At 42.5% G+C, this 15,673-nt stretch overlaps 1 protein-coding gene across 1 annotated transcript in view; it reads left to right on the top strand.

The window, feature by feature from the left end:
* The window catches only part of AFF3 (ALF transcription elongation factor 3), a 260,314-nt gene that overhangs the window by 211,851 nt on the left and 32,790 nt on the right, over positions 1-15,673 (top strand). The window contains exons 10-13 of the mRNA XM_066621326.1: positions 4,508-4,676; positions 6,224-7,285; positions 9,457-9,581; positions 15,139-15,340. Coding sequence (XP_066477423.1) covers positions 4,508-4,676; positions 6,224-7,285; positions 9,457-9,581; positions 15,139-15,340 — 1,558 coding nt within the window. The remainder of the gene's footprint in view (positions 1-4,507; positions 4,677-6,223; positions 7,286-9,456; positions 9,582-15,138; positions 15,341-15,673) is intronic.

Genomic DNA, 15,673 nt, shown 5'->3' with positions numbered 1-15,673 from the left:
CCTACATAGCCATCTCTAGAGAAGGCTAGGAAAGAAAGGGACCTTTCAAGCCTGATCCTATAGGGTTAATTTGCTCAGCCCAGGGAGTCTCACTGCTCATACTCTGCTGATGCAAGGTCAGTGGCAAACACAATGAGAAAGTCAGAGTTGCTTTATTTTTCTTGTGAGCAGGTCAAATAAAACACTACTGATGTTCCATTTATCTGGTGTGACAAGCAAACACTTGGCAGCCAGTGTGAGCATACACTGGAATCTGGCACCAGTCTCCTAGCACAGCTGTCAGCCTGCTGACTAATCACTTCATCCTGAAGTTAATGCAGCTCTAGGTTTTTAACACTCTTTCATTCCACATAGCCAGGTGCTCAGTCCTTGGAGAGAACTATTTACTCTCATAATGCAGTTATTAATTATAATAATTTTTTTCACAGTTTTGGCAGTAGGCTGCTTGCAGGAGCTTTTTCCTTCAGTATTTCTCTATAATGTTTACAACGCTTTTTGCAGGTGGGAGTTATTGCACACTGCTTCTGCCAGTTACAAGCAAACAGTAATGGTGGTCTCTAAAAATATTCAATTGGATTTCCTCTGCAGAGCTTTTTTTGGTTTTTTTGTGTGTGAGCTTGTTAAGGTTTTATTTTTAGTGCTGTACTCAGGGAATTTTTTTTAGCTAGCATAATATTGTAGCAATTAGACTCTAAGCAGTATGCAGAGCACACCTGGTTCTGTGAGGAAAGCAGATTTACCTTAGGTATGCATTATTGGATGGCATTTGCAGTCCTTGTCAGCACAAACAGTACTTAAGCATCTCCCAAGGACAGGTGGAGGCTGTGAGCTCTGTTCTTGGCAATAGGACTTTCTTACTTGTGCTCAGAAAAGGGGCTCTGTAAGTGCAGCGTTTTAGCAGAAATATTGTGAAAAGAACTGAAATAACCTCCAGCTTTTTGTGTATTCCCCCCCCCCCCCAGCCTGCAAAGATTAGGACATTTTGGGGGCCTCTACTAAGCCCCATGCTGTCCCAGAGTTTTTCTCCATTTATCAAGCACTGGTGGTTTTGTCGTCTCATCTTGTGTTATCGCACCAGGCCTACCTCAGAACTCTCAAGTTTATGAATTTATCCAACTTGGCAATTCTATTCATTCCCAGCTGTTAAAACCAAGAGGATTCAACCAAAAGGAGTCTGGCAAATCATATTTGAAGAGATATCCTCAAACCTATATGATATTTTAGCCACCTGACTGTCGATGAAAGCAATTAGAAATTAAGGCCTCTGTTTTAAACTACTAGGTAATGGTAGTTATGCTTGTCTTGGCATTCAGTGTGCAGAAGAAGGGAACACCACAGATATGTTCTAATGGGCACAATCCTGTGCATGTTTACTCAGAAGTAAGTCCTATTGTGTTCAGTGGGGCTTACTCTCAGGAAAGTGTGGTTGGGGTTGCAACCAATGCTGAGCACTAGAGCTTGAGCAGCATTACAACTGCATTTTGTGTTCCTTTCTTGGGAAGGTAGTGGTTGATTATCTGGCAAGAAAAATGACAGGTGCACGTGGGAAGTCTCAGATGTGCCCTTGTTCTCTGGTATTGGATAGCACAACCTGATAAGAATACTTCATGTACAACTAATTGGTCAAGCCTATTAGGTGCTGGCACATCCGTTGAATTCTGAGTAAACATGCACAAGATTGTACTGTAAGAATTCTAGGAATGTTGTAATGCTCATTCAGCTATCTAATGATGACATCCTGTGACCTGATCCAGTATAGCCTTTGCATCCCTGGGGCAAAGCTGCTGAAAGCTTTTACACTTTCATTAAGCTTGTATTTAACATTAGTTTTTAAGAAACCGAAATTAATTGTGAAGTTGGATGAAGATACAAGTGAAAATGTGCTAGAGACAAAAATAGAAAATAAATTGCAGTACAGTTTGTGGAGGGGGGGAGACTCCTGCATCTGTTATGAAATTTGCTAAAATGCAAATTAGTTTGAAATTGGATGCAGTACTGCTAGAAAAGATGTTGAATGTGGACATAAAAGTCTTTGGAGTCTTTTAGAGTCAAAAAGTAAATGCAGTTTTACTTGTGTTGCTTGTGTTGGTAGAATATGACACCACCACTAATAAGGCCTCTCTGTTTGTTTCTAATGAGAACTTACAGTAACTGCATTCAGTTTGAGGAGTTCTTTCATCAGGAAGGTTTAAGCAACAGCCCAATCCTATGCTTCTCAGTGTCCAGGCCTGCAGCAGTGCTGAAATGGCTACTGCTGCATCCAGCTGGACTGGGAAGCAGCATCAGGGCTATACGCTCCCTTACCCCATGTAAGCCCCCAGGCAGCCCTGATGGGACTCCTCAGATCTGCACCCACTATTGGGTGGGCACAGATTTGAGGAGACCAGTGTTGGGTTTCCTGGGCTGGGAGGGTGGTTAGGATATGGTGGCAGGGCCTGCTACCATCTCTGCCCCCTTCCCACCCTGCCACACCTTCCCCGCCACACCTTCCCCCGTCTTCCCCCACCCCAGAATTGCTCCCCTTGCCATCCAGACTTACCACTCTGCTGCCCGGTCCTCACCCAGAGCTCTGGGCAGCGGTCCACCATCCTCTGCCCAGCACTGGTTCAGTGCAGGTTCACGCTGAGCCTGCTCCAACACTAGACTGGCATACAACAGTCTTACAGCACATTTGTGACAGTGTGCACTGGCACTAGGCCACTGCAGTCCACATTGGATTGGGCTCCAAGCTGTATGTACTTCAGAAACAAGCAATAAATATTTACCACAGCTAAAAGGTATCGACTTTTGAGGAAAAGACATGGAGATCCGGACATGTATAGTTAGGTTTGAGCAATAACTAGAAAGGCAGCGATCGAAAGCACATTTACGTTCAGGTTAGCTCTTCTGAAACAAATGGGACAGGTAAATGTGTTTAGGATCAGTGGGTAAGAGTCATCACACTCTACAAATACTTAAATGGTTTAAACACTACCCAGGCAGAGATTTAGGATTATGCCAGTGGCATAACTCTGAGTATCGGAATAGAATAAGGATAATAAATTATGTGAAGATACTGATGCTAAATATTAAGGGCATCTACTGTCAGTGATCTGTATTGAGCTATAGAACATTTTCTCATGGGAAGAGATAGAGACATATTCATCTGAGTAATAAAAGCAGTGCAGTATATAGGCTGCACTGTAGAAAACACTCTTCAACTGCACAAGAAATCAGTTGAAAAACTATCCGGTCACTTCCTTTTCAATATTCACATTGCATAGGCGTGTGGTGCAGTGTTAAGGTATTGATCCCACACACTTATGAAATACGTACATATGAATGTATGGGTATTTTGATTCAGAGAACTACTCATAAATGGAAATTAAATATATCTCCAGTTATTTACAGAGTCATAGTGTTATCATTGCCTTATTACAACTAAAGTGTATGTTCATGGCTAATTAAATCACATTGGATTAACTACTTTGATAGAATTAAAAAATGAGGAAACCCCAAAGCATGACCTAGATGTTGAAAAGATCATCTGTTTTGAATTCTTATTGTAAAACAACTATATTTTGTTTTGTGTGATATTAGTCATTGTCATACTCTTCTTTCTTCACCTTCAAGAGACAGCTTTCTGAACTCCAGTTATTCAAACAACTGATTTTTATCTGGAGTCATCTTTTTAAAGTTATCCTAAAGGTGTTACATATTAAAGGTGAAAATGACATTTGGAAATGTCAGTCAGAGATGTATAATATCTTTTGAGCTTTCTGTTTTTGAACCTTGCCTATCCTTCCTTCCCAACCATACAGCAAAAAGTACCAAATGAAACCAGGCTACACCACTTTGTTTGAATGTTGTATCTCTCTAATCACCTGCTCTTTCCCCAAAAAGAGAGGTTTTTGATTGGATGATCTGGCACTAAATCAACATACAGGTGGTGTCTCAGCATCTGTGTGGGATCCATTCCCAGACCCCCAGTTTTTTTAAAGGTGATCTAGAAAGAAATATTTATTCATTCTTTCATTTGCAAAAAAAAAAAAAAAAAAAAAAAGGCTTGATCCATTTCTCATAATGAGACAGCCTTGATGAATAGTCTCAAGGCTTGAGGGGCTTATGTGACCCAGCCTGCTCCCACTACCTGTCATTGACAGACTTGGGGAAAAAACACACTCAAACATTGATCTCCCTAGATTTACACAAGCTTGCAAACTGCAGGAGCTCAGCTCTTTGGAGGGCAGTTTGCAGCTATCATTTCTGAATAGCCATTTTTGAGGCAAGTAATTATCTTTCCATCACCCATGTTTTCATTGGAGGCCCTGCAGACCTACCAAAAATCGGGTCACGGCCCACCAAGTGGATCCCAACCAACAGTTTGAGAAACGCTGCCGTAGCTGTTCAAACCTGTTCTGTTGGGAAGCCCCTTAAATAGGACAAGATAAAAATGTGCTTTGGTTTATGTTGTGTTTCTATTCTCTCTCTTTTTCTCATGCTCTCTCCCTTCATGTGGATTGAGCAGCACTGCTGTGCAGCAGTCTGGCTGCAGAATTTCCGGAATCTCTAGCAAGTGCTCAAGCAGCAGCAGCAGCTCCAGTGAATCTGAGAGCAGTTCAGAATCTGACTCTGAGAGTGAAAGCAGTTCTACGGAGAGCGATTGCAATAAGCCCTCTCATTATTCTAGCCCAGAGGTAAGGAGTTCTGCTCTTTATGCCCTGGTACAAGCATGTTCACTTCTAAAATCAGTAATGTCTGTCGAAACACAGTAGGTAAAAAATTAATTTCTAAATTGGTGGAAGTAATGTGTTTAGGGTGAAGGCAGCTTTATTTTACGAGTTTCTCGTACATCTCGAAGGGTGAATTATTTTGAATGCAAAAGTGTCCTTAGGCACAGTTTGGTATTTTGGGCAGTTAAAAAGTTGTGAGAAAATAAAGTTATATATTAAAACACTTTTCTAGCCCTTGTAACCATTGGGGGGGGGGGTTAGATAATGGCTACGGGCGCAATCCTAACCAACTTTCCAGCACTGAGATAGCTGTGCCAATGTGGCATGCACTGCATCCTGCAGTGGGGAGGCAGTCAGGGGGGCCTCCTCACAGTAAGGGCATGTTTGTTACCTTACATTGGGGCTGCATTGCTAGGTCAGTACTGGAAAGTTGGTTAGGATTGCACCCTACATTACCTAAAGTTTCCAAACTATGAGACAAAGGCTGCAATCCTAACCACACTTTCCTGAGAGTAAGCCCCATTGAACAAAATAGAACTTACTTCTGAGTAGACCTGGTTAGGATTGTGCCCTCAGAACAATCCCAAACATGCTGATTCTCAGTGAAAGCAAGAGTGAGCATTGTGTGTGTTCATCTGGGCACTGCCAGGCTAATGTTTTCGCAGATGGCCAACGAAGGTGAGTGGGAAGGCCTTTTACACTCATCAGATTGCTGGTGATAGCAGTAGCAGTTGAGTCAGCACCACTGTATGTTGTTAATTCTAGATAAACCAGGCGCTCAGGTCCAAAGGCTGCAAGTACCTTGGAGGTGGGCTGTCTGAAGGCAAGCACACTAGAAACATTCCCATAGTTGGGCAAAACAGATGAATAAGCGGTCTCAGCAACAAGTTTCCCAAACAGTCAGTAGAATCAAATTGGTTATTTACAGCACAATTCTAGGCATGTTTACTTGCCCCATTAAGTGCAATGTAAATATGTATAGGATTACAGTCATGTGACTTCCCAGGTAAGAAGATTGTGGGTTGTTCTATGAATCTCCCACTTGGAATTGGATGTAGTTCTCTCCTCTGATACAGTTGCCCTGGAGATGTCTGGAGATAGTGCCTGATCCAAAGGGTTTTGGGTTTGAGCCTTGTAATGCTTGATAGATAGAGGTGTTTGAAAATGGTGGTGTTTGTCCTACTCAGAAATAAGCCCGTTGTGTTCACTTAGAATTAGGTTGTAATCCTATCTTACTCACTGGAAGCAAACACCTCTATTAGGTCTTTGTTCACTTTTTTGCTCCTTCTTTCACACACTAGCAAGGCAGTTTTTATATTCTTAGGAGCTGAAATTGTCTGATCATTGTCTGATACTATTTGGATATCTCACATTAAAAAACAAAACATTTGTTGTGTCTGCTGGCCACGTAAAGACCCTACAATTTCCACATTCATACCCCCCCCCAAGTTATAGAGGTCTCTAATGATTTAAAACTTTATAAAGTTGGGATTTTTAAATGTGTTTTCTAGCCTGAACAACCATCATCAAACAAGTGGCAATTGGATAAATGGCTAAATAAGGTTAATCCTCACAAAGCACCTATTCTGAACCAAAACGATAACCACAGACTGGAGACCTTTCAGTATTACAATAAGGTAAAAGATGGAAACCAAGACTGTGAAAATACACCTGCCATTTGCCAAACAGACCTCAGAGATAAAGAGGTTAAGAACCCCAGCAAAGAGGAGCTGAGGCCTAGAACAGCTAACAAAGCCCCTGGACATAAAGGAGGAAGGCAAAAATCTTCCCCTTCAGCTGCTGCAGGTTGTGTAGACAGTGGACCTCTGAGAAGGACAGCATGTAAAAAACAGCCAAGAAGGACAGAGAGGACCTCTGGTGGTGATAACGTAAACAGCCATACAGTGGTTGATCCTGAGTTGAATCACGTCCTTTTGGAAAACAGTGTATGTGAGCAACCTAAAACCAGGCCCTGCAACAAACTTGAGCACAGAAAGGAACCACGGTGTGTTACTACATGTGAAAAGGCAGTACAAGGGGGTACTGTGGCACAAAGACGTACAAGGGGGTCTGGTAAAACAGTCCCCAAATCCAAGGAATTCATTGAGACAGAATCTTCATCTTCAACATCCTCAGATTCAGATTCACAGTCTGAACAAGAGGAATATCCTTTACACAAACCTCAAACTGTGGCCTCCACTTCAGTTGGAGGTGACCAGAAACTGAAGGACTCTGGGAGTAGCAACGCCAACAAAGCTAACAGCAGCTGTGGTGCCTTCAGTTCAGTTAACACCAGGACTAGTAACGATATAGCAAAGGAGCTAGAAGAGCAATTTTACACATTGGTTCCTTTTGGCAGGAATGAGCTTCTGTCTCCTCTGAAAGACACGGATGAAGTAAAAGCACTTTGGGTCAAAATTGATTTGACTCTTTTGTCCAGAATTCCACAGCAGTTACCTGAGGAGCCCTCGGTAATTAACACTGGAGTGAAAGAAGCAGCCGGTATGCAGCATAACATGGTTACTGACCTACCAGCAGAGAAGGTTATCCCAAAATCTAGGAGGAAACGCAAGGTAGGCGTTGTGGATTTGTTTTGAAATGTGGTTTGTAACAAAATGTAAAATGGTAATTTGTTATAAAATGTAAAATGCAAATTGAAAGTGCAACTAATACAAAGGTGGCTCTTGCATCTAAGCTGCTCTGAGGCCCATTTTGTGCATTATGCAACAAAAAAGCAAGGTTACCACAGAATATACTGTACATTCACTAGGGAACAAATTGTTATCTATTCTATAGATCAGGGGTGCCCAAACCCCGACCCGGGGGCCACTTGCGGCCCTCGGGGGCTCCCAGTCAGGCCCTTGGGAAGCACCCAGTCTCAAATGAGCCTCTGGCCTGCTGGAGACTTGCTGGAGCCCCTGCTGGCCCAACGCAACTGCTCTCAGCATGAGGACAACTGTTCGACCTCTCACCTGAGCTATGGGACAAGGGCTCCCTCCACTACTTGCTGTTTCACGTCTGTAATGCAGCAGTGACAGTGAAGGAAACGCTGGCCTGGCCTTGCAAGGCCTTTTATAGGCCTTGAGCTACTGTAAGACCTTCATTCATTCATATAAGTTCCATCTCTAATAAATTCATTACTGTAAATTTATTCAAATTGGAAATGTAAATTAATTCTTTTTTTCCCCGGCCCCCAACACACTGTTAGAGAGATGATGTGGCTCTCCTGCCTAAATGTTTGCACACCCCTGCTATAGATAATTTACTGATAGAAAGAAATACATATTTCTTTACAGTTTTTCAACCAGTGCAGAAAGTTGTTTACAATTTTGTTTGCATCACACAAACACATAAATAAATGTGTTGTTGCCTGCATGGGATGCTGGGGACACTACCCCAAGCATGCAGCTACTGGCAAGCCACATTTGCTTAGGAGTGTGTTTGGTTTTCCGTATTACTGTATCTATCTGCCAATGTCACATGGGTAGGTAGACCAGGGCTGAGAAGACTTTTCCAACTGTCTCCACCCTCCCCCATCCTGTTTTGCCCCTCCCTGCCCCCATTCTGCTTGCCCATCACCACCCTCCCCTGCTCTGTTTCACCTCCCCCCCTTTGCAAAGGTACTCCAAAGAAACTTTGTACCCCCTGATAAAATTCCTCTCAGAGGCCCTGCTGCTGGACTGGTCACAGTGCTAGTTCTTAGGTAAGTCGTGTGGTGTAGTTTGATTGCACTTGCCCTTTCCCCAGTGCCAGACAAGACTTTAGAAAGTCAGTCATGTGTACTTCAGCTAAGAGATCTAGAAAGAAAATAAACACTGATGTGAGAGAAAGTAACACTACATGATTGCATCAGTGAACAAGGAAACCCCTGAATTTGCCTTGTCCAGTCTCTGGGAACTATGTCAAATGGCAGAAAACTAGTCTAACTAGACCACTGTGGTGCAGCCATAGTCTTGAACAAATGACTGGGAATTTTTGTTGAGATTATATACCTGAAATCTAGTAATCAGAAAATATCAGGGTTCTGATAAACTTTTTGTTAATATAAAGGAGATATTTGTCCTTCCTTATTGTTGTTGTTGTTGTTGACAGCAGTTGTTGTCCTTGCTCTTTATCCTCTCAAGTTCAGGCAAGAGCAGCTAATACCAGGAAGAACAAGGACAAAACAGCATTTATGTCAGTTTCTTTATTGTGCCTGGCAAGAAAGAGTGAGGAGCTGTCATAGGATGGGTACATGGGCAGTGACAGCTTTCTTCTTGTTGGGAGAATGGAATGGGGTTATGCAAGGGCTAGGAGGAGACTGTCTCTCCAAGACACCGGTAAAGGCTGTAAATATTGATGACTTCTAGTGTAGGAGAGCTTGTGCATGTGGTGCTTCTGCCTCATTAAGAGGATATTGTGTGAACCAACCCTTGGTTGAAGCCCATTGATGTTGGGAAGAGGTTTCTGCATGCAGATCTCCCCACATGCTGGTTTAGAGTATGTCTTAACAAGACCACTAGACTGTCACATTTCAGTGCACTCCATTGATTGCTTTGTCTAGTAGCAGATTTGAATCATTAAGGCAAAAGCATTTTGGTATGTGTCTGAAATGTAAGTATAAATAAATGATATAATAAATTATATATCATGTTAAGAGGTATAAACTACCAAGATACAATAAAAGGCAAGCACTACATTATTCAGTGACTCTTCTATTACCTGTAACTCTTCAATATATGATGGGTTCTTTTTCTTTCCTTAGTATGAAAATGAGGATGAGAATAAAGACAGGAAAAAGATGCGCACTGAGCAAGAGTGTGCCTCACATTTGCTTGTCTCAGCTCAGGTTATTTCAACAGCAAACCATTGCAGCATGATGAAGAACAGGTATGCATTTCCTGTGTTAGATGTCTTGAATATTATACTGTGGTTCTCAATTCAAATTGTCTGTTGTATTATCATGGTTGAAGTTCCATGTAATCATCCTGCTGCTTTGAGAGGATTAGAACTTAGTGGCAACTCAGCGGTTTAGTCAGTTGAATGCCTCAGTAGATTTTTTTGGTTTATTAACTAGAATCCAGAAGAGAGTCTTCCTCGTTTGAGGCTTCCTCCAAGACCCATTACTTCCTTTGTTGAAACCTCTAGGTGCCAACTCTTGTTGATGATGCCATTTACAAATGCCAGTTGCCGGGAGCCTCTGTGCAGTTGCCAAAGCCTGCATAGTGTGTATAAATTTAGAAAGGCCAGGTCACAAATGGGATAAGGCAGTTGTGTTTGCTGTCACTGGAGCTGTCATTGCATACTACCTAAGAAGGACCATTATTTTCCATTAAAAATATGTCACTTTGAGTACAGAACGTTCCCACAACCAAAATATTTTCTAGAAGAAATGCCTTGATTTGAAATATCTCATTAATGAATGTTGATTCGGATACTAAATATTTGTTCCACAAATGGAAGTCACTGCGGTTTGTGAAATGGGAGAAAATATTGTTGATCTCCCTCCTCTCTGCAGCTCTAAAAATCTGCTTCTGAGTGTTGGGGAAACTTTTGTAATAGGGTGGAATACAGTGTGGGAGCTGCAGCTTGAAGAGGGAATCCCTGAAAATCTCCCCACCTTCTTGTGTGAAAACAGGTGACTTCCACTCATGGAACAAACACCTTGGATCCAACTTAGTATACTTGCATAGGTTGTACATTTTTGAAGTTCACCACCTCCAAAATTAAATCCGCTGCCACAAAAATGTGGAAGACAATATAAAAGAAAAAACATATTCAACAGTGTTGAATGGGACCTGGCAGGATTTTAGTCTGCCTTATTCCATCTAGACCGTTACTTTTTATGGGTATTTTTCACTACTTTATAGGTGTAATAGAGTTCAGTATGTGCTTAATATGGTCACACAAAATATGGGACACAAATATTCTTGATTTTATTGCATTATTTGACTGAACTGAGTTAATTGAACAGGCTTTTTGTGTGTTCATTCATTTATCTTACTAGTCTTTCAAATCTGGAAGTGCCATAATTCATAATTTAGAAGCTTTTTATGTGTCAGAGCCCAGCACTTCAGCAGCTCCAAACAATTTATGTCTTTATTGCCCAACCTTTCAGGTCAGGCTGGATAAAGAGGAAAGCATGCATTTTTGTTTCCAAGTTGTTCTCCTGTTTCAAACAGAAATATTTTAATGTTTTTTCGTCTTTCTAAATGTTTGCTTGCTGAGTGGAAGGATAGAGGCATGCTTGCTGTGTAGAAGGATTCTGCACAGCTCTGTCACCTGCACAAATGCTTGAGCACTATGTATTAATATTGCACCATGGGTTCTGGATCAGGACTAGCACTATAGCAGTAAGAATAATGTTGGTTTTTGTCCTGTCCCCCTTCCTCTTATCTTGAAAAGTTCTTTAAATTTACAGTGGGCCTCCTTATCCACAGGCTTGGCATCCATGGATTTGAATATCTGTGGATGCTAAGCCCATAGTTGGAGGGCCTCAGAGGACCTCCTGGATGCAACCGGAAGTGGCTTCTGGTCATGTCTGGGAGGTGTTCTGAGGTATGGGGAAGCCACCCACTGCCTCCCCAAGCCTCAGAAGTCCTCCCAGATGTGACTGGAAGGCACTTCTGGTTTGCCAGCTCAAACCAGAAGTACCTTTCAGTTGCTTTTGGAAGGCTTCTGAGGAGGCCAGGAGGCCACTTGCTACCTCCGGATAACCAGGTGTGCCCTTAGTTAAGTAATCTAAGGCACCTTGCATATTTCATGATCTGCAAAATTTGGTATACATGGCGGGGGGGGGGGGTCCTGGAATGGATCCCAGTGGATAGAGGGCAAATTGTAGTTTCTTTACTGTTGCAGTTTAGTATTTTGTGCCTGGAGTTTGTGTAGCGTAGCAGTTAATGCCCTGGATTTGTGCTTTGACATCCCAGGTTCAAACTCCAGTTCTGCTGTGAAAATTACTACAGGGCCATGATTTCTCAACTTTTTTCTAGTACGTGATGCCAGGACCCATGACAAACTTCCAGCAGTGTCTTCTCTGACCCTGTAGACCAGGGGTCTCTAAACTTTTCAGCCGAAGGGCCGCATAAAATATCTGGCACAGTGTCGAGGGCCGTAAAAAAAAATTAAATATAAAATTCAAATAAATACATTAGAGATAGAACTTAGATGAATGAATAAATGAATGGGCTCAAATGTCCAGGACTTCTTCAAGAACAAACATAGCCCAAGAAATAAAGCATACATTTAAATGGACCCCCATTTCCCCACCCCACAACTCTGGTTGTGTTTGGACAACTGGGCGAGAGGCTCTCAGGGGATCAGAGGCTGGCCGCGGGCTGGATAGAGGCTCGCTGCAGGCTGCATCTGGCTCCCGGGCCGGGGTTTGGAGACCCCTGCTGAAGACCTTTGAAATGCTTGCTAAGCACTTTAGAGGCAAAGCAGCACCTAATATGTTTTTGGGAAAATATTACTAGCTCCAAAAAACAGAAACTCACCTGCGTTTGTCAAGCACAGGAACAAGTATAATTACTGTATAATGATAATTCTATGCAAATGCAGTTGTTTGTTGCTCTTTTTCTTTCTATAAATATTGGATGCTAGTTTGTGCATAATTTAAAAATCTTCTAATTGACTGACTTGAATGCATTATCACCTCAAGTGGCCATGTTGTAAATGGTATAAAATTACAGTCTGATTAAGTTTTTATAAGAGGTTATTGAAGATAAAATCACGATTCATGTACGCAAAGCTCTACCGAATAACATAAGAAGAGGAAACCCTGTGCTCTTATGAGTTTAGAATCTATATTTAGACCTAGGGGTGGAGGAGACTCAGAGGGAAGGAAGGGAGTCAGGATACAAAAGAATAAGGGAAGGAGGAAATAGTTGTTACTGGCTGGAACAGTTGTTGATTACCTCATATTAATATATCAACTAGCTCTAGACAAGAGATGTATCAATTATCTACCAGTGTGCAATCCACTGTGGATTTCTTCTTAATCAGGATATTGGCCAGAGCCCACTGAAGACTGTTTTTTTAAAACTTTAAACACATACTTTCAAGCCCCTCCCTCCCCATTCCAGAGTAGGTAATGTGATTACTTATTTTTGTAAATTTCCATTCCTAGACAGAGCAGCCAGCTTAGGGCCAAATCCTAAACTAACCCAGTGCTGGCACTGAGCCATAGCACTGGTGCTTGATGCTGTAAACATGCCATAAAGCATGTTCACGGCACTCTGAGTAGGGAGCGCCAGCACTGGGCCCATGCCAGTCAGGTGCCAGGCCCAGCACCAGCAGAAGGAGGAGGACACACCTCTGTTTGGGATAAGTGTGACAGAGGCAGTGCAGCCTCTGGGGGGGAAGGGGGAGGATGGGAAGGGCAGAGTGGGGGAAGGAATCAGGGTGGGAGGGGTGGGACCAGCTCTGCTGTGCTGTATCCTGAATTCCATGTCAGGCCAGAAGGCCTGACCCAGAGTCTCTCAAGTCTACTCTGTCAAAATAGCCAGTGCAGACTTAAAAAGCCCCATTCCCCTGAGGAAACCTCCAGCTGCTTCCCAGCGCCCACTGGATACAGCAGTAGCTGCATTGGCGCCACTGCACTCAGGAGTGGACTATTAGTCCGGTGTCACCCACCAGCCAGTTACAGTTCAACCCTTTACAGACATTAGATCTGAGAACATGAGGAAATGGTGGCTTCCCATGTTCACTTGTAGTTCACTTGTAGTCACTGCTGATTGAGGAGGCAGGTTCTTGACTTTTTAACATTTCTGAAGAGACAGGGGACCTAGGTTTCTTAACTCCTAATTTTAAATAATTCTTTACATGTTTACTGTATCTGTTGTTTTTAATTGTATACTGCCTTGTGAGTCTTGTCACTGAAGGCAACTTATTAAATAAGTAAGAGGCTGATAGGCAATCATTTGGGGACTCCAATCCTGTCCATTTTCCATTGTCGGTGCAGCTGTGTCCGTGGGGCATGCACTGCATCCTATGGTAGAGAGGCAGACACAGAGACCTCCTCAAGATGTGGGAACATTTGTTCCCTTACCTCGAGGCTGCATTGCGACTGCACCAGTGCTGGAAAGTTGGATACGATTGGGCCCTCCAGGCAGTCATCCCAATCAGCAAGCTTCATTGTTTTGCATTAAGAGCAACACCAGTGAACACTGAATGCCTATCCTGAACTACATGCTATGAAATGACACTGGATGCCTCCACAACTTCTTATAAAAAACTACTACATGCATAATACTTTAGTAGACTCCATGTGCAGTAATGGTTAAGTATGGAGCAGAAGTAGTGCCAAACTGAAGTACATTGTTTCTCATTTGCACAATAACAACATGTTCAAGAATGGCAAAAATTGTTGGGCAAACACTGGCTGTGATTAGAATTCCAGCGTAACCAGGAAAAATTTTCAGCTTTTCTTCTTTCCTTCTCTATGCTTCCTCCCCCTTCTTCGCTCCCTCCCTGTAACTTGCTTTCTTCCTTCTCACCTCCCTCCAAAGCCTCCCTCCTTCCTCCTGTCAGCCCTTGTGATATTGTAATGGACCTTTAGGAGCAAGCTCTTCCTTTGGCTGCTGTGCAAGTCACAACAGCATTGTATCAGCCTGTTTAGGAAATCTAGTCATGTGCTGACTCTATATTTTCCTATGTCTATATATAATTTGCATCTCAAGATAGGATATAGTCACCATGCCACTGTATAGTTCCTAAATAGTCTAATAGTTCAATGCTACTGCAGCTGCTAACAGCATGGCTGTGAATCCATCCCTGTGTGGTCCTTTGTGTGGACATGGCTGAGAGCCTGTGCTTCACAAGATCCCGTGTATGGCTTCATCCCTAGTTTATAGGAGTGATGTAGTAATACCATAAATGTGTGTGGGTTTTGGCACTTAGAATTTGCAGTCATATTTATCTATTTCCCTTTGTGTTCTTCTTTTGCTCCTTGTCATATATCCTAGTGTCCGTGAGCACACACACTTACAACCTCAGGACCTGCTTCAAATTAACTTAACAACACTATCAAAGCCTGGTCACTAAGTTCAGAGAAATTGCAGCCACCTACAAGCACATTTTCTGTTTTAGTTCACAAGTGATTTTATTACTCTGGCTTATAAAATGTCACCTGTGATTGTAAAATAGTGGTCCATAACCTAAACTTACTCGTAGGAGCTTCATCTTATTTTCCAACAGACTTTCAACAAAATAGTGAGCAACTCCCCATTTATAGGTACTTGGGTAGATATTAACCACAGAATTACAGTTTGCCCTGAAGGAAAAGGGGAGAGACGTGATTCAAATTTGTGAACATGCTCTTGGTTCTCATGCTGTAAAGTTGTTTCCAAAATACTAGCCAGAAGAGTTCATTCTGCCAGCAAGCTTAATGGTGTTCATAATATATAAAATATTTGTAACCCCATGATTCTGTAATTTCCACTTCCAGCTTGGCAACTCCAATAAATAAAAATGAGAAAATGCTTCGATCACCTGTCTCGCCCCTCTCGGATACATCAAAACACAAATTATCCAGCAATGATTTACCTTCTTCTACCAGGCCTAATGGTGGCAACTTCTTCTCTCCCATATCATCAAGTAAAAAACAGAAGAGTGAGATTCAGTCCCACCTACACCCTGGAGATTTCAATGTAAGTTTCTCATTTTGTTCACAACATTTGAAAACCAAGTTGGCTGTGATTTGTGATCAATTATGCATAGGGAAGCCCTTTGAAATCAACTACTCTTTGCTTAATGGTTGTAATCCTAACCCTGAGGTTCTCAAACTAGGGCGTCATGACGCCCCAGCTGAGGACCTTATCTCTGGCCTCTTAAGGGGCAGGGGAAGGGGGAAGACAGCAAAGTGATTCCCAGGATCATGCTGCTGCAGGGGAAGAGGGGACTTTGGCTAATGTCCCCTATCTGCTGCCAGAATCCAAGGATTGCAGAGAGTTTGTGGCTTGTAGAAAATGGGTTGTGATCAC

The sequence above is a fragment of the Tiliqua scincoides genome, chromosome 3 (genome assembly GCF_035046505.1).
Source record: "Tiliqua scincoides isolate rTilSci1 chromosome 3, rTilSci1.hap2, whole genome shotgun sequence".
NCBI classification, from domain to species: Eukaryota; Metazoa; Chordata; class Lepidosauria; order Squamata; family Scincidae; genus Tiliqua; species Tiliqua scincoides.
This window is presented reverse-complemented; position numbering and strand designations above follow the sequence as displayed.